The sequence below is a fragment of the Hypanus sabinus genome, chromosome 19 (genome assembly GCF_030144855.1).
Source record: "Hypanus sabinus isolate sHypSab1 chromosome 19, sHypSab1.hap1, whole genome shotgun sequence".
NCBI classification, from domain to species: domain Eukaryota; kingdom Metazoa; phylum Chordata; class Chondrichthyes; order Myliobatiformes; family Dasyatidae; genus Hypanus; species Hypanus sabinus.
This window is the reverse complement of record NC_082724.1, coordinates 46,181,859-46,200,382: the sequence shown is the minus strand read 5'-3', so window position 1 is coordinate 46,200,382 and position 18,524 is coordinate 46,181,859. Positions and strand designations below refer to the sequence as shown.

At 37.2% G+C, this 18,524-nt stretch overlaps 1 protein-coding gene across 3 annotated transcripts in view; it reads left to right on the top strand.

The window, feature by feature from the left end:
- Window positions 1-18,524, top strand: part of apeh (acylaminoacyl-peptide hydrolase) — an 81,765-nt gene that overhangs the window by 29,755 nt on the left and 33,486 nt on the right. For all 3 annotated transcript variants that reach the window (XM_059944361.1, XM_059944364.1, XM_059944363.1), the window contains exons 5-14: window positions 441-516; window positions 1,152-1,318; window positions 1,565-1,702; window positions 5,521-5,612; window positions 6,012-6,052; window positions 9,086-9,207; window positions 11,063-11,123; window positions 13,233-13,330; window positions 15,691-15,742; window positions 15,898-15,986. In XM_059944361.1, coding sequence (XP_059800344.1) covers window positions 441-516; window positions 1,152-1,318; window positions 1,565-1,702; window positions 5,521-5,612; window positions 6,012-6,052; window positions 9,086-9,207; window positions 11,063-11,123; window positions 13,233-13,330; window positions 15,691-15,742; window positions 15,898-15,986 — 936 coding nt within the window. The remainder of the gene's footprint in view (window positions 1-440; window positions 517-1,151; window positions 1,319-1,564; window positions 1,703-5,520; window positions 5,613-6,011; window positions 6,053-9,085; window positions 9,208-11,062; window positions 11,124-13,232; window positions 13,331-15,690; window positions 15,743-15,897; window positions 15,987-18,524) is intronic.

Genomic DNA, 18,524 nt, shown 5'->3' with positions numbered 1-18,524 from the left:
GATATTGCAGTCAAGGAGAAATGCTATCAGGGCAATTAGAATCCATCACTGCTGGCTGATTATTGTTGGACACTTAAGCGAGAAGCTTAAGTACTCCGAGTACAAACAAAAATCATCAACAAAACATTTTTAGCTTAGTTGAACTATTGCAAAACGCCAACACCATTATACAATTAAATGTGTTATACTCAAAAAAAAGTTAAGTTTTGTTTCTCCACATCCCTAAGTGATACAAGTATATTTTGAAATTATGTTTGTGTTCTGCTTCAAGCTGTCTATCATAACCAAAAAAAATTCTGACATAAGCAACAATTTTGAAAAAGTTTGTTGTCCAGTGTAATGGGTTTAATATTTATTTACCACTAATTGTCCAACTCCATTGGATATGTTATCCTGTCTTTTATTGCCTGTATATTTGCACTTATTGATTGCTTTCACAGATCTGGAATAAGAACTCCAAGGAGAAGAGCATAAACCTGACTGCACTTGACAAGCATGGCAAGGTGTATGAAGATGGTATGGATTTAGCTGGAAGTGAACAGTTTTCATTTTGTTTATAAGACCAGTGTGTATAGTATATGAACTGTTTGTGGAAGAACTGGGGAGGAGGATACTTTTCCCCTTTAATAGTTACCAAAATTTTTTAGTCCTAGCTAAATAAAACTGAGGTGATGAGGGAATTGGGGGAGAATGTTGAGGAAACTTTCAGGGGAATAAGCAGGAGCATATTGGCTATTTTTTCAATGATTGTTTATTAAAAAGTAATAGGCAGACTTCTACCTTCCCAGAAAATATAAGTTTTATGTAGCTTACTCCAAATATGCTGACTGCTGGTGTACAGGCATCAGCACTAGACTTCGAGGTCGCAAGTTTGAATCCAGATAGCTCCTTGCACGCTTTTCATCCATGCTGGGTTGAGCCTCATAAAAAATAGTAAAAAACATGCTACAGAAATGGCAAAAATGCCACCCGATGTGCCACAAGGCACGAAAAGGAACAACAGCAACAACTCCAAACATGGGATGATTGCAAGATTTTAAAAATTGCTTAATGTAAAAATTAACTATAAATTAGATAGGAGAGTACTATATTCATTCTTAAGAAGTCTTACTATATTCTTTAATATTGTTGCATTCTTATTTTCTCCTCAGATCAATTTGGTTGTCTTGTGTGGTCTCACTCTGAGACTCACATCCTGTACATTGCTGAAAAGAAAAGACCCAAAACAGAATCCTTTTTCCAACCTAAGCCACAAATTGATATGACTGAAGAGGATGAGGACAGCATCAAACCCGAAAAACAGGAGAAGCCTGTGAAAGTACAGTGTCATTCACTTTTTTAATCATCTTCTACTCACTCTGTTTCTATGTCCTGAGGTGATTAGCATATAAATAAGGATTCACTTCAGGTAAAAGTTTCAGGTTTTAAAGTAATATTTTGCTTTGAACTTGAATGTATTTGGTTTAGACTAGTTTGGAGAAAAACAAATGGTGCATATCTGGTAAACTGATTTTTGGATGCTATGCATAGCTTTTAGCAGTGTTAATTGCTGCTTACCTTACAGGGAGATGACTTTGTGTACTGGGAGGACTGGGGAGAAACTCTGGTGAGAAAGTCCACACCTGTCCTGTGCGTGCTGGATATCGAAAGCAGTAACATCTCTGTTCTGGAAGGCATACCTGACCACATTTCACCTGGGCAGGTTTGTTTTCGAAGAGTTTATTTTGTGCGATTTTTAAGTTTTTGTATTGCTCCTATTGCAGTTGTACATGCTTAAGCCACCTCATCTGGTAGCTCTTTCCATATATCTACCGCACTCTGTGCACTAAACTTGCCCCTCAGATCCATTTTTAATTCCTTTCCCTTTCACCTTAAACCTATGCCCTCTAGTTGTAGATTCCCCCACTCTGAGGAAAAGACTGTGAATATCTCTGCTGCTCATAATTTAATAAAGCTTGCTTATGGATTTATGTTATACATGAAGAAAATAGAAGGTTTGGTAGAAGATGAATTTGACCAGTTCTTCAGTCTGTCACCATGATATATTTAAATTATGGAAACTAGTTTCAATGTAAAATTTGTGCATGTACCTGGAATAACTGCTGCCTTTTGGTGGTAATTTTAGTGCCATGCAATACAGAGATTTTAATCGTGTTATGGACATCTTTAAGCTGATTTGATCAGCAACATCAAAGCTGACTGAAAAAATTGTTTTAGTTTAGTATTCTAATGCAAACTTTTAAATTCCTTCTTTCAACCTACATGAATATAACAGATACAAATTTTATGACCACTTCTAATTTATAATAGTCATGGGTAAATAGATCACCAAATAACTCTCCAAAAAAATATATTTCAACCTGTGCAGAAAAATATATTTCAACCTGTTGTTATTCCTTTGCAGAAGATACTCTAGAAGTGTACTGACAAGCAGAATTTCTTTCTTGCAGTATGTTTTCATGTGTCATCAGTGGTACAGTAGTAATACTGTATCCTCTGAATCAGAAAGCTGTGGGCTTGAGAGTCATTCCAGTGAATTTTAGGCTGCTGTTTCAGTGCTATTTCAAAATAGGTTGGCTTTTTGAAATTGAAGGAAGTGAGAAACCAAGGGCCAGTATCCTGTAGGAAATCGATTGAAGTACAATTACATTAGTTTGAAGAGGAGTCTGGGAATTAAGCCTAGGAACCTCGATGAGGCACCATTATTAAAAATAACGTATCTGGTTCTTTTTTGCATTGCTTTGTGGAAGCTACCTGAATAAAAATTGGATTCTAAGTCTGTAAAGTGAATACACTTCTCAGGTTCTTTATCTTAAAAAAAATTCAGAATATCTTGAATGAGCATGAAAAATGTTGCATAAATGTTAATCTGTCACTAATTCTATTGCTTTGGTTTAGATAGTCTTGCAACTTTAAACATTTCAGTAAACTTTGAAAATTCTATTTTCAACTTGTTGATGCATAGGAATATTTTTGATCCTTTAATTTTACAGTTTATTAAGATGAGACTATAAGATATCAGAGCGGAAAATAATCCATTTGGCCCATGGTGTCTGCTCCCCTGTCTTCTCCCATAACCTTTGGTGTCCTTACTAATTAAGTACTATCAACTTCCACTTTTAATATACCCAATGACTTGATCTCCATGGCTGTCTGTGGCAATGAATTCCACAGATCCACCACTCTGTGACTAAATAAATTCCTCCTGTTCTAAAGAGACGTCTTTCTGTTCTGAGGTTTTGCCCTCAGATCCTAGATGCTCCCACTATTTGAAACATCCTCTACATGTCCACTCTGACTAGGTTTTTAATATTCAGTAGGTTTCAATGAGAGCCCCTTCCCCCTTGTTCTTCTAAACCCCAGCAAGTATAGACCCAGAGCCTTCAAATGCTCCTCATACATTAATCTTTTCATTCCCAGCATCATTGTTGTAAACCTTCTCTGGACTTTCTCAAATGCCAACACATTTTTTCTTAGCTATGGGGCCCGAAGCTGCTCACAATACTCCAAATACGGCATAACAAATGTCTTATAAAGCCTTACTTCCTTAAAATATTGATCATCGGAGCAAACACGAGGAAATCTGCAGATGCTGGAAATTCAAACAACAACACATACAAAATGCCGAGACCCTTCATCAGGACTAGACGAAACGTCGACAGCGCTTCTCCCTATAGATGCTGCCTGGCCTGCTGTGTTCCACCAGCATTTTGTGTGTGTTGTTGTTTGATCATCAGGGAGACTGGTTGACACTTGGCTCTATCTGAAATCTGACTTAAAGACTTTTCTAGTTGCAAAATTATTCTATTCTTTGCATCTTCGCTGTTGAGTCAGTGTATTTGATATTTGTACCATTTTTACTCTAACTTCCAGCTATAGCAAATGGTTCTGCTTGAAAATCTAATAAATAAATGAAGAAAGCCGGTTGGAAAGGGTTTGAAAGTTGAAGTTCAGATTCATTTATTGCATTCCTTGTTTTCAATTTTTTAATTTAGTTATAAAATAGAACAGCCCAAAACAAGCCTAGTCTAGGTAGTCTCCTCATAACTGAAACAGGTAACTGTCTATTGACTCTCATTTGTGCTTTTTTCCAATGCAGTGATATCCTTTCCTATATCATAGTGACTAGAACTGTATATTTTACTGCAGCAAAGGCCTAGCCAATGTTCTAAAATTTGTGTAATACCCTCCCTGTTTTTATATTCTTTGCCCTGCTGGTGAACATAAATATTCCATATTCTACGTAAATATTCTACGTAATCTTATCTTCTGACTTCTACCGCAGAGTCCCTCTATTCCACAACAATCTGTAGATTTCATTCATTATGTATGTCATACCCTTAATAAATCTCCCAAAGTGCGTCACCTCATTTTTATAAGCATTAAATTCCATCTGCTATTGCCTTTCATATCTTTCCAATACCATCCTGTCATCCAAAAATATTCTCCTATTTATCAACAACACTACCAATTTTAATATCATCCAAAAGCTTACTAATAATATCTCTTGTGTTCATATCCAGATTATTAATGTACATAACTTATTAAGGCTCTCAGAACTGATCCCAGTGGAACAACATTGGTCATAGGTTTCTAATCACATAGCACCTCCACCATCGTTCCATGCCTCTAATTATTGTTCCTATCCACACCTTGTGGTGCATGAGAACCTTGCCATTTCTTTTAGCATTTTTGTCAGTTTTTTTACGAGGCTGAGTTACTAGCTCGACGCTCAACCCAGCACGGATGAAAAGCATGCAAGGAGCCAGGGGTTGTGGGGGGGGGGGGGGGGGGGGGGGAGGACTCAAACTCGGGACCACTCGCCACTAAGTCTGGTACAGATGCCACTTTACCACCAGGCAGCAATGTCTCCTATTATTAAGGCAATTTTGTATCAGTTTTGCCAATTTTCCCTGGGTTCCATTTGGTCCAACTTTTTGGAGCAGTCTTCCATGTATGACCCTGTCAAGGCTTTGCTGGTCCACTCAGAATACATCAACCACACTACTATCATCAGTACACTTCATTACCTCTTCAAAATTTCAATCAGGTTACTTAGGCAGATCTTCCCACAGCAAAGCCATGCTGATTACTTTTGCTTAAGCCAGGCCCTTCCAAGTGCAGATTAATTGTATACCTCAGAATGTTTTCAGTATATTCCGTGGCAATGATGTATATCTTGCAGGACTATTGTCATTCTTGAATAAAGATTTCATATTTGCTATCCTCCAATTGTCTGGAGGTTTCCCTGTAGCCAAAGAAGATTCAAAAATCTGTCATGGCTGCAGTTATTTTTGCCTGTGGCTCTGATAGTAGCAGTTTAGTTTTACTGTACAATATTTTTAAACTGTATTATGTAACTAAATAGAAACTTAATTTGTTGAACTTTTTTTTAATCAAAGTCCTCTTTTCTGACTGCTTCCTGTGTATTAAAATGAACCAAAATAATCTATATTATAATATACAGCTTTTATCTTCCCCCCCCCCCCCCCCCACACTCATCCTGTGTTTGTATTTCAGGCTTTTTGGGCTCCCAATGACACTGGCATCGTATTTGTTGGATGGGATCATGAACCTCATCGTTTGGGTCTTGTGCACTGCACCAATAGAAAGTAAGAAATTTTTAACTACAAAATATGTAAAGTAATTGAGTTATCTACTTGCAGAGTTATCACCTCGAATGCTAGTAAGCTGCTTAGAACAGGTAATAGTCACTTATTTTCCTGGCATTTGTTGAGCCTACTGTTCACACCAGGACATCAGTTGGTCCGCTGAAACTAAAATGAAGATAAATCACATTTCCTGCTTCTGATTTGTTCTCTAGAGATCTCCTGTAGAAAACTGCCCTCCAGCCAAATAACATCATCGTCCACAGTTTTATGATTTAAGATTCGGCTATTTGGATGGCACTGAGGATGACTGAGAGCACTACTAAAATGATCATTTCTGTTCGGCATACAGGAGCCTTTGGCATTTTTGGTTTAAATTATTCTTTTGATCTGATATTTTAGGTCTGGACTGTACTATGTAGATCTGACTGGTGGCAACTGTGGTAAGTGAATGCAGTTACGTGAACTATTTTTATTGCCGTCTTCATGCTGTTTAACTGCTCTGATTCCATAGAGATGTAATGAACACTTGGAGGTGAATTTTGCTTCTAATACACTTAACTTGCAAGGCATAATCTGATGAACTGTATTTAAGGGATGATAGTTGGCAGATGTGATGCCAATTTTGTACTTCCTATGTAGCATCAATAAGGTTTACTGTGGCTTTCGTAAGTGCAGCACTTCAGACTGGAGAAATACTAGCCAAGCAAAATCTATATCAATGTTTTAACAAAATGTACCACAAGAACAAATTAATGCAACCATAGTTGTGTTCTATTAGTTTATGATGGGATGGGCCCATGCAATCTAATCTGGCAACTAAAGTTGTGATGATGGAATATATTGAGAAAATGGAACTTCGTACTTTATAGGAACAATAGAATGATCTTATAAAGGTGTATAAAATCATGAGGATGTAGATAAGGTGAATAGATTCAGTTTTTTTTTGCCTGGGGAATCAAGAACGAGAGGGCATATGGTTAAGGTGACAGTTGAAAAATTTAATAGGAACTTGAGGGCAACTTTTCTTTTACACGAACGGTGGAGTACGTGAAATGAGCTTCCAAAGGTATTGGTTGAGGCAGGTAGAATGACAACTTTTAAAAGACAGTTGACAGGTACATGCATGGAACATTATAGGCCAAACGCTAGCGAATAGGACCAGCTTAGATTGGGCATTTTAGCTGACATAGACAAGTTTGGATGAAAGGCCTGTTTCTTTTCTGTTCTAACTTTGACTCTAGTAATCTGTTTAGTTTAACTAGTTATCAGTTTAACTACATCAAAGCCTTAATTCCCAGTCAGTTCAATTGCTGAACAAAAACTAATGATGGATATTGCACTGTTTTTCTAGAAAATGGTGACAAACTTTTATACTATTTTGGATATCAACTTCATAAAATATAATGTCATTGAAGTAATGCTGTAAACATTAAGCTGTGTAGCAAATAGATATTTTTAAGGCTATAGACTTGAACAGTATAATCAGCTTCTTGCACAATACTATGCGTTGATGTGGATACTCAATGCATTCTTAAGTTGGACCATAAGTCACATATATTCATGGCTTAAAATGTCTACATGCAAAAATGTTCATCATTGTATATCTATAGAAACTTGCAAGTCTTTGATAACATACTGTACCAAATCTCCTCGATTACACCAATATGATGGGGCTAGGATAGAGCCTTTAACATGTTGAAGCATAGAGGTTAAAGCTGTTCACCCTTTCCACCACTACTCCCTCAATGAGAATTAGTGGATTTTCTGTCAACCTTCCCTTCCTGAAACCCACAATCAATTACCTAGTCTTGCTAAAATTTAGTGTAAAGTTGTTACAATACGACTCAGTCACTGATTACTGCTGGTACACCTGCTCGTTGCCATCAGAAATTTACCAGTTGTCTCAGGAAATGCTATGGTTTCCAGGGGTTTTCCGTTTCCAGCCCTATTGCTCATAATCACCTTTTTTTACCTACTACATATGATTCAGCGTTCCAGGTTTGGTATAGGAAGGGCATTAGACATTTTGAAGATCTTTTCATTGATAATCGCTTTGCTTCTTTTCAGCAGCTCTCTGTTAAGTTCAATCTGCCCAATGCTCATTTTTTCAGATATCTCCAAATCCGACACTTTATTGCTCCTTTAATTCCTAACTTTCCTGAAATGCCTGCGAAAAATGCTATGGACCTATTTCTTTCCATGAATCCACTAGGTAAAGGCTTAATATCAATCATCCGAGATAAACTAGCAGCCTTACGACGGGCTCCCATGGATAAAATCAAAATGGCCTGGGAGCAGGATTTAAATATCTCCTTATCTGAGGAGAGCTGGGATTCAGTTCTCAAATCGGTTAACTCAACCTCTCTTTGTGCTCGCCACTGCCTTTTACAGTTTAAGATTGTTCATAGAGCCCATTTGTCCAAATCTAAACTATCTCGATTCTACCCTAGCATTAGTCCGCTCTGTGATAAATGCAAGAGGGGCGTGGCCTCTCTCATCCATATGTACTGGTTCTGTCCTAGCTTGGAGAAATTCTGGAAAGATGTCTTCACTACGTTATCATGTATTCTGAATCAGCACCTAGAACCAAACCCCTTAATTGCTCTGTTCGGTTTTTGGGGCGAGACAGATTTATGTCTGGGTCCGACCAAATGCTGAATATTATCCTTTGCCTCTCTCCTGGCTAGACGCTTGATCCTCCTCAGATGGAGAGATGTTGCCCCGCCCACTCATGCTCAATGGCTTAACGACATCATGGCCTGTTTGGACCTCGAAAAAATTTATTATTCAGTTCTCAATTCGGATCTAAAGTTCCATAAGGTCTGGGGACCTTTTATCAAGTACTTTCATAACCTTCCTCTTGACTAGGGTTTTTTTTTCTTTTCGGTCCCTTGCTTTCAGCTCCTTTTTTTTTCTGGTAGAAGGCATTATTATCCTCTGTTGCTGAGTGTATTCACAGTCTGGGAGTTTGGCTGTCCTGACTTATACTCTCTATATTGTGTTGTGGTTGGTCTGGAGTTGCTGTTGTTTTTTCTTTTGTTGCGGGGCTTGGGGAGGACACTAAGCTTACTTGTCTTTAATTCAGGTGCTTTTTTTTTTGCTAAACTCTCTTCCTTTGTAGTATATTGTTATTGTATGCTTAATTTTGCACTGTTTTAATGTTCCTCATTGGGATTTGGGGTTTTTAATTTGTAAAATGTTTTGAAAAACTAATAAAAAAAATTAAAAAAAATAAAAATAAATTACCAGTTGTCATCTGCAAATTTATAATATAATTTGAGTTGTACTTAGCCAAACAGTGATGAATATAAGCAGTGTGCTAAACATGCAACCTTGGTCAGACCTGGAGAGGCTGCTGCAACCATGCATACTCTCATCTTGCAAGCCATGCCTCAGAAAATCTAATCTGATCCTTTTTGAAATCCAAATGTTGTTTATGTTCAAGTTTTCACTCTGTTTCTTTTTTTTTCCAGTGCAACTTTCATCTCAAACAAATTCTGTTTGGTCTCCACGACTTAGTCCTGACAAATGTCGAATTGTCTACTTAGAAGGTGATGCAGGTGGTCCCCACCACCAGTGTAGCAGACTTTGCATGGTTAGTATTTAAATGAAAAATAGGTTACAAAAAAAAATTCCAAATAAAAGATCATTCAGTCTCGGGTGGGTTATTTGTACAAGTGGCATCAGCATCTGTTGCTAAATTATATCTTAACAAGTAATTATATGGAATATGAAAAGAATGCAGAGATAGCAGATAGGGAACTCCCAAGAGCCAGTTGTAGTTGAATGCTGATGTTGATTAGTTTTGTTTGTAAATTTCTGTGGTGTCTGCATATTTGGATCTTTTTTAATCAAATATGAATTTGTAAAATTTAAATATCTGGTGAATAGTAAGTGTCTTTTGACTATTCTGTGAGAAACATATTTTCTCTTACTCAAAGCTTTCTGTACCACCAATGGATTTTCAGTATCATTTTGTAAAATAGAGCTTGGGGATAAAAGGCTGACAGATTACATGTGTAATCAATCTAGACATTGCCTGCAGACAGATCCAATAGATGAAAACACAATTCTAATACTTAAACATTGCCCTTCTCATACATGACCATTTAAGGTTTTAATTGAGGGTTAATGGCCATGCAGCTCTCAGAAGACAGATTATTTAGTTAACCATTTTAATAAACTTTTGTACCACAGATTTATTCTTTTTGAAGCTCTATTGCTGGCTGACGAAGTTTTACAGGGCCATGAAAGTCTGGAAATGTGGAGTAATCAATGGGAAGATGTTAATAATATGCCAATTGTGTTGTTTAGCCTGTTGGAGAACCTTAACGGCTCTTAGTAACTTAGCAACACACACAAAATGCTGGAGCTGAGCAGGCAGCATCTATGGAAATTAATAAACAGTTGATGTTTCAGGCCGAGACCTTCGATCAGCACTGGAAAGGAATGGGGAAGATGCTAGAATAAGAAGGTGAGGGGAGGGGAAGAAGGGCAAGCTGGAAGGTGATAAGTGAAGTCAGGTGGGTAGGGTGGGTGATGAAGTAAGAACCTGGGAAAAGATAGATGAAAAAGATAAAGGGCTGGAGAAGAAGGAATTTGATGAGAGAGGAGATTAGAGAAAGGGAAGGAAGAAGGGCACCAGGGGTAGGTGATAGGCAGGTGAAGAGAAGAGGTAAGAGGCCAGAGTGGGGAATTGAAGAGGTAGGTGGGAGGGGAAACAAAATTACCAGAAATTGCAGAAATTGATGTTCGTGCCATCAGGTTGGAAGCTATAAAGTGTTGCTCCTCCAACCTGAGAGTGGCCTCATTGTAGCAGAAAAGGAGGTCATGGACCAACATGTCAGAAAGGGATGGGGATTGGAATTAAAATGCTGGCCACAGGGAAATCCTACTTTTTGTGGATGGAGTAGGGTGCTCCACAAAATGATCCCCCCAATCTATGTTGAGTCTCACCAGTGTAAAGGAGGCCGCATCAGGAGCACTGGATACAGTAGATGGCCATAACAGATTTGCAGGTGAAGTGTGCCCATTCATCTCTCCACTCTCACCTTCATTCAGGGTCCCAAAGTGTCCTTCCACGTGAGACAACATTTCATCCCCATCTGCATTTCCTCGCCCAGTATAAAGTAAAATGAATAATACAAAGCCCCATCTAATCTGGTTAGTCCAAGATTAACCCTAGAAAGAATCCCTGTTAGGTTGAGTGCAACACAAAGAGAAAGCATGGACCAATAATAAAGGCAAGAGGGCCAGGTTAAAATGGCACTTCCTAGTGACACTGAATCTCCAATATTGAGAACAGTAAACACAAGAAGGATGATATTCCCATCAGCACAAACTGACTCAAATATCATGGCATCAGTTGGCAGTTAACAGAGAATTAGAAGGGACTTTGTATAGTAAAAAAAAAAGACGACAATCGTAACCAAAGTACTGTTCTTTTTCAGTATGACTGGTATACGAAACTTACCTCCACTGTCGTGGATATTGTGAATCGACCAGATGAAGGTAATTGAGGTCTTAGCATATTGATTCAATCATGTGCTTTGAAGTTTCAACTCTTCGGTGCAATTAGATTTTGTTTATTGCAGTCACATTTATATTTCCAAATTGTCTTGTCTTTGATATACTCTCTTCTCTAGTTGCTGTTATTTCTTGGAACATGCTTCTATGGGTAATTAAAAATTCTAAAAACAGACAACATATGTTGGACTAACGATTTTCTTACAGTGAGAAGAGGGATTAATGATTAGTTTAATTTGCTTCCCAATCAGGACAACTGAAGCTGGCAGTTGTCTTGTCATCTGTAAGATTAACACTTCAAGGATTTGGACATCAGGCCTTCTGGTCTCTGTACATCATGGTTATACTGGATGGCATTCTTCAACCATTTATCCATTAGTCTTGTGTATATACTGGTATTGGTCCTATTTTAGTCATCTTGAGAAGAAAATTGTACAATTTTTTTCCTTGTTTTTAATGTCATTCCATAACTCTTAATCCACAGTTGTTTCCTCCTAGGATGACTGTGGATTTTCATTGGAGGTGTTTAATATATGAATCAGTCTATCTGCACAGGTCTTTGTAAAAATAGATGTAGGAACTATGAATCAGGAAAAATCTGTCTCTGGTTTAATTCTTCTAAATGACTTAGTGTCTTTCAAAAATTGAATTATAACATTGTTCAGGGTTTAATTCTGGTTTTTACATCACAATATTCAAAATTTTATACAGTGGATTCCAGTTAATTAGTCTGTCAGTTAATTGGGACAGCCACTTATTTGGGCCAACTCTTAAAGAACCAAAACTAATTGAGAAAGTAGCCAAGATACTCTTTGTTTACTTGGGACACTGTGCTGCTTAATTGGAAAAGGTGATCTGCTAAGTGGTTTCTAACTAGCGTCAGTCACGTGGACTTACATGGCTGTTAGACACTACACTGTGCTAAGAGTGAACAGTTTATAAACAGTGTCAGTTACATGTGTTTGTATTCAAAAAACAGAGATTTTTATCACTGATAGTTGGCGAGAAATAAACAGTAAGATAATTTAGAATTGTTGTGCTCACTGTGGTGTAAGCTTGGAGCTGTCAGAAATAGCCAGGAATGAAATTGAAACAATTTCAATGCTTCAACAAGTTAAGAGCTATGAGGAATTTGAAGGTATTGACATTCATCTCAAATGTTACAATGAAAAGGAAGATTTGGAGGATGCATTTGTCGAAAGCATTATACGAAGGCAGTCCATTAGCTACACTAAGTGTCTGAGCTAATTTTGTTCATTTACAGTCAATGTAAAGAACATGACAGTGAAACCTATGTGGGACAGTTTTTGAAGTGGAAAAGATGTTACAATTGGACAGTTCCACTCTCAACCTCAGAAGACCAGGTCCAGTGGTGCAAATTGTTGTCATAAACTGAAATCGTTCTTGGTTGTAATGAATAACCATAACTTTTTCTGTGCCCTGTCATGCCTTTCACTCTCCATGAAGTGGTGCAGATCCGCCTTCTTGGCCATTACATCTCATTGTTGATCTCATCCACCCAGTCTGCCGGAACTGACTTCACATTTCAGGACAGGCACGTTCATATTTCATTTCACTGGGTTATAAGGCATGCCAACTACCCTCACCTGGTTTAGCCCACCTGTTGAAGCAGTGTACTGCGATGTCGCTGTTCTCACATGCCAACAGCTACCTAGAGTCACAGGTGAGAGCTGAGTGTCCGCTGGGGACCAAAGATGAGTGAACTGCCTCAGAATGGACATAACAACTCATTTCACCAGAGATACAACCCCTCCTTGAACACCCCATACGCAGCAATGATTACTTGAATTCATCTGTTGATAACTGTTAGGAACTAATACATAGTTTTATAGTATTGTAGTAGCATTGGTACTATTCTAATTTGTTCTGTATTTTATTTAAATGCCTTATTTGTTACTCAATTAAACGGTAATTTGTCTTTTTAGCTATTTCCTTGAAAGTTCAGCTAATTGGGGCAGCATCTTAATTTAGGCTCTGATGTGTCCCAATTAACCAAAATCCACTATATGATGAAAATAATACAGAAAATCTGTGATGAATAATGGCCATTTCTGTGTGTACAATATTTTTCAGATGGTTTTACTGGCATTTACTCTTTAGCGCTGGCACAGAATTGTTGGGCTATGGACAGTCAGCGGGTTCTAATTGATACACCTCAAAGAAGCAGAAAGGTAATTTGTCAAAAGTTGCAGAGTATCAATGGTGTTGCTTTGAAATAAATTAAATGCAAGAAACATGTTTTTATTGAAATTTTAATGAATAATATGAGCTAGTTGGTTTTCAAATGTATCTTCATATACTTGCAGTTATATTTTTGCCATTTCCTAATCAGTTAAGAAAACAGAAATCCTGCACTAAGTTAATTACTAAGAATCAAGGGACCCTTTAATTCTATTATTTTGCTTTCTGATTACCAAAACATCTATTTGCTTAATATCCACAGCTTCTGGTTTACTGATAGAAGTCTGTCAGAGTTTGAGCAGTTGCGAAGGCTTGGGGACTTTTCATTTGTTTATTAATAACTTGTCAAGTTGCCTCAGTGATGATTGTCATTACCAGTGAGTAAGGAAGTTGTAGGTTCAAATTCCATTCCCAATAATCAACAACACAAACCTTAGTTTTCACTGCTGTGTAAAAACTGAAGGGGTATGGCACTCTGAGATTTGATGTTTTGAATGATGCCACAATTTCACTCTATAAAATATTGTACAAGATTATTTCATTGAAGAGCATTCAATTTTCTCCTGGTGTCCTAACTAATATTTTCCCTTGCTCTATAAAGCAATGATCTGTTCATTGTCAATTTGTTGTTCGCTATACACAAATTTTCTGCTGTGAGCTTTGTGTTCTGTGGTCATTAGAGGCATTCATGACTGCAGGTCTTTTTGCTTTGGTTAAGTATCTTTGTGTTGAATAATAGCGGGAATCACTGCAACGCTTTTAAGGATACTTGTATCACCTATCCTTTTGCATCCTGTTGGTATATTGTAGTCAAGTTCCATCATTATATAGCATTGATAATCTTTGACCAATTTGCTGTTAGGTGCATTTGAGCAATTTCATGTTGAGCTCATTGAGGGTTCTCAAGGCCTTTACATTTATACAAGAGCATAATTTTATCAAACTTTTATCCAGAGGTCCAGATTTATTGAAAAAGATGAAGTGTTCTATTAAAAAATATACATAGTCTTGTGATGGTGGTTGACTGTTCAGATTGGCACTGAATACAACGAAGCAAGTTCTGTTACAAGCAGAATTTTGTAAGCAGTCTTGACCTGGATGGGGGTGGCTAGCTACTTCAGATTATTTTTTTTAAACATATTTAAGTTAATGGCTTGCTTTTGAATTACTGAGAGCAGATTCTTGCATTACCTGCTGAAATAAATTCTAAGAATTTAAAGCGAAAATGTCTATTTTCCATTTTTCACTTTAAAAGCTATCCTTGTTCAGGGGTTTGAAGGTACAATTTAATGTCAGAGAAATGTATCCAATACACATCCTGAAATGCTTTTTCTTCACAACCATCCACAAAAACAGAGGAGTGCCATTGAATGACAGTTAAATATTAGAACCCCAAAGCTCCCCTCTCCTGCACGTAAGCGCCAGCGAGCAACAATCCCCCCTCCCCCGCTCGCAAAACTAAAGCATCAGCACCAGCACTGAGCACTCAAGCATGAGCAAAGCAAAAGCAAAGACACAGACTTGCAGTAACCCCAAAGATTGCGCGTTTCACCCAGTATTCGACATACCGCAGGTTCTCTCCACAGGGAGAAAGAGGTGTCTCCATTTTCCTAGTGAGCGGGGAGACATGACAAACAACTCGCTGGTTTACGATTTTAAAAGTCCGTTACGTTGCTTTTTTCATGCTCTGTGCCTGAAGATCACAAAGATCCTGGGTCTCCAGGCACACAACAGATATCCCGACTCCCCCAACAACACATGGGTCTTTTGTTGTGACACTGACCTTCGATCTGCCAGTCTCCAGAGTCTCTAGATCCTAGGCTTCCAAATTCGAGCCGGACTCTTAGGCCGAGCTTTTAGCATGCCGAACAGCAGCCAGTTATGGAACCCCAAGAGCGGGTCCCATTCCTGCAAAGAACCATAGTCAGCGTGCAACTCCAGGTCAGGGACTTTCAAAAGAATCCTAAAAGGAAAAAATAGAGATTTTAAAGATGGAAGTAGAGCTGTTTCTGAAGATGCAAGCATAAGTGTCCCCGTTAGGTGCCATTAACCCTCCTAAGCTCTGTCTTCAGGGTAATTTCTATCTTTCCAGTTATATTTACAGAGATATATCTGACTGCTCCTTATATCTTTGAATCCAGTCCATTTCAGTTATCTTTTCCATACCCCTACTTATTACAACCATATGAAGAAAGCAACAACTTCCTCAGTCCCTACTTGCTAATTTTTCAAAATTATCATGATTAGTGTTTAAACTCTTGCCATAATGAATAGTTTTAAACTCGAAGTAGAATGATTAAAGCCCTATTTTGCAATCCATCTACATCCTAATATTTTGGATTTTTCTCAGGAACTGCTCGTAATAAATATTACAACAAGAAATGTGACATCACTTACTGGTGGTAAGTTTCTGTGTTCGCAGCATTATGTTGTTTATCTTCAAATTTATTTTACATGTTATTTGTACTTTGGCTGAAGCTTAATTGCTAGATTTTCTGTTCATTGGCCTGTGTGTGAGGGGGTAGGCTTGTCACATTTTCTGTATTTTATATTGCAGGTTCAGACAGTGGAAGCTGGACGCTGTTGACAGTTCACCAGGATCTGATGGTGGTCACATGCTCATCCCCTAACTGTCCACCCAGTTTGGTAAAAGAGTTTTTCTTGCTGAGCTTGCTTTCATAACCTTCTGTAAATGATAACCCATTACTTTATCTTGTTTGATTGTGTGTTGGGGATAGTTCATAGAGATACGGAAAATGACATGAACACTTCTGTAACTCTGAAGCTCTCAAAATTTAATCTGTTTGATCTTTGATGCTTCATTCCTCACTTCTTGTTCCAAAATGTTATAGAGAATAATATATGTTAGAGAATAAGTAAAGCAACAATCTTACCTTGTGATTAATTATCACATCATACTGTTGAAGTGGTTTCTTCTTTTGCAGTTGAGTTAATATTTCACACTCTACAATTGTTTATAATGATCTTATTCAAGGTTGATATTACTGTTGGAAGTGTGGCCATGTCTGCCATTACGTTAGGTTATTTCATTCATCCAGATATATGCTGAGTGGAATGATTGTAACTTTTTTAAAGATGCAATACCGAAATTGAGAGTTTGTTCCTAACCATGGACCATGTTCATGCTCTACTTGAAACTCTTCTTTGAATGATAAGTCAATGTAAGTTATATGAACTCTGAAGCCTCCTCTGCCATTCAGTAACATTATGTCTGAACTTCTGAATCAGCTAGTTTTCTTCCTGACACCCACCCATTATTCCTGTATCCCTTGATACTCAGGTGCCAAAAATCTGTGTAATTAATTTTTAAATAACAAATGTGAATCTAAAATCCTTTAAGATTAGAATGTGAAATGTGCTTGAAAAACATTTGTCTATATTCCTAAATGACTGATCATTTACTGTAACAATGGAAGCTTTAGTTCAAGTTCTATAACCGTATAAAGTTCTTTCAATGAAATTATATCTCATTGTATAATATAGAAAAGCAAAGATATTTAATGTCTTAATCTCTTATCCCAAGAATCTTATCTGCAGTCCCTTTTAAGGTAGGCATATCTTAATTTAGCTAAGGAAACAAAAGATCTACATAGTAAATCAGGCAAAGATTCACCAGGGGTATGCATATTTGCAGCAAGACTGTTTTACTCAGAATGTAATCCATTCACAATAAGCAAATAATATTTGCCTTACTAAGTTTTGCTATGTTAATTTTGTAATACGTGTACAGTGACATCAGCATTTTCCTAAATCATAATCACTCTCATTCTCACTCTGCTTTCTGTCTGTTAAAGATTCTTAATTCCTCATTTTATGATCTGACTGCCAGTTGCTTGAGCCATAACTCAGTGTAACAACCTGTCTTCTGAGAAGTATCCACTTCTTTCAGTCTAATTACTCTTACTGTTATACCATAGCTAAATTCAAGTTGATCCTTTCAAACAATGTTGTAAAATCATGTTGACTGTGCCATTTCATATTAATGATTTTCCAAGTGCCCTGGTGTAATGTCCATTTTACTGATGTCAGTCTGGTCTGTTAGAATCTATTTTCTCTCTCCCTCATTTCCTTAAGTAGCAGCTATGCATTTATTCCCAATGTATGAGAGCTAATCTAGAATCCTGGAGAATTCTGAAAATGCAAATTAATCAATGCACAGCCATCTCTCTTAAATCTCTTGGATGTAGATCTTAAGTTCCATGAAATTTATCGCCTTATAATTCCCTTAGTTCTTGTAATTATGTTCCTTATTAGATCCCTGGATCCTGGCAATATTTTGATTGTTCTTCATGTTTCTTTGTAAGAGAGAGTAAACACAGTAAACACTTCTGCTAATTCTTTATTCACCATTCTAGTTTATCCTTTCTCTGCCTGTGGGAATCTTATCTTTTTACATATCTCTAGTAACTTCTATGCACTTATTATATTTCTTGCTAGTATATTCTATATCAATTTCATCATTTTTTATCAACTTTGCATTATTCTATAAGCTCCACCATTCATCAGGATGACTTTTTTAGTAATGTTGGGAGTTATTTTTTAATCCAATGTGACCTTTAATTTATTCAGTTAGCGACAACTGTTCTCCCTTCCTGTGACATTTCTGGTTACCAAGGTGATGATGTTAGTCTCACTCTCAGCTTAATCCTGCATTTCCTCTCCCATGTGCTTTTCTAGCTTCCTATTTAATGCATCTACACTGTTCACTTCAACTATTCCCTAGGACAGCAAACTCTGCACTTCCATACCTAGTAACATTTCATATTGTAATCTTGGTAACTATTTGGGCTTAATTAATTCATCAATTGATTAATGGCCTTTAATATTCTAATTCCTCAAATTTGATAACATTTTCTGTGCCTTTGCTTTAATGTTTAGTAAATTTTCTTTAAATTTCTCTTGCCTTTTTAAAAGAAAAGAAACCCAACTTATTCCCATCCATATAGCCAAGTTATATATTGCGTTTATTCAAGCAAGGACATGTATAGTCATGATCTTTTATATAATGCTCTTAAATGTAGTCAATGTTGCAGAATGGCAGACTTTTCTTCAGAAATTCTGATATAACTGATGGTAATCTTACCATCCTTAACTTCTCTCCCAATTCTCCCACTTCCAGTGGATAAAGAGTTTGCATTCATTATTCTGAATCATCAGAGATAA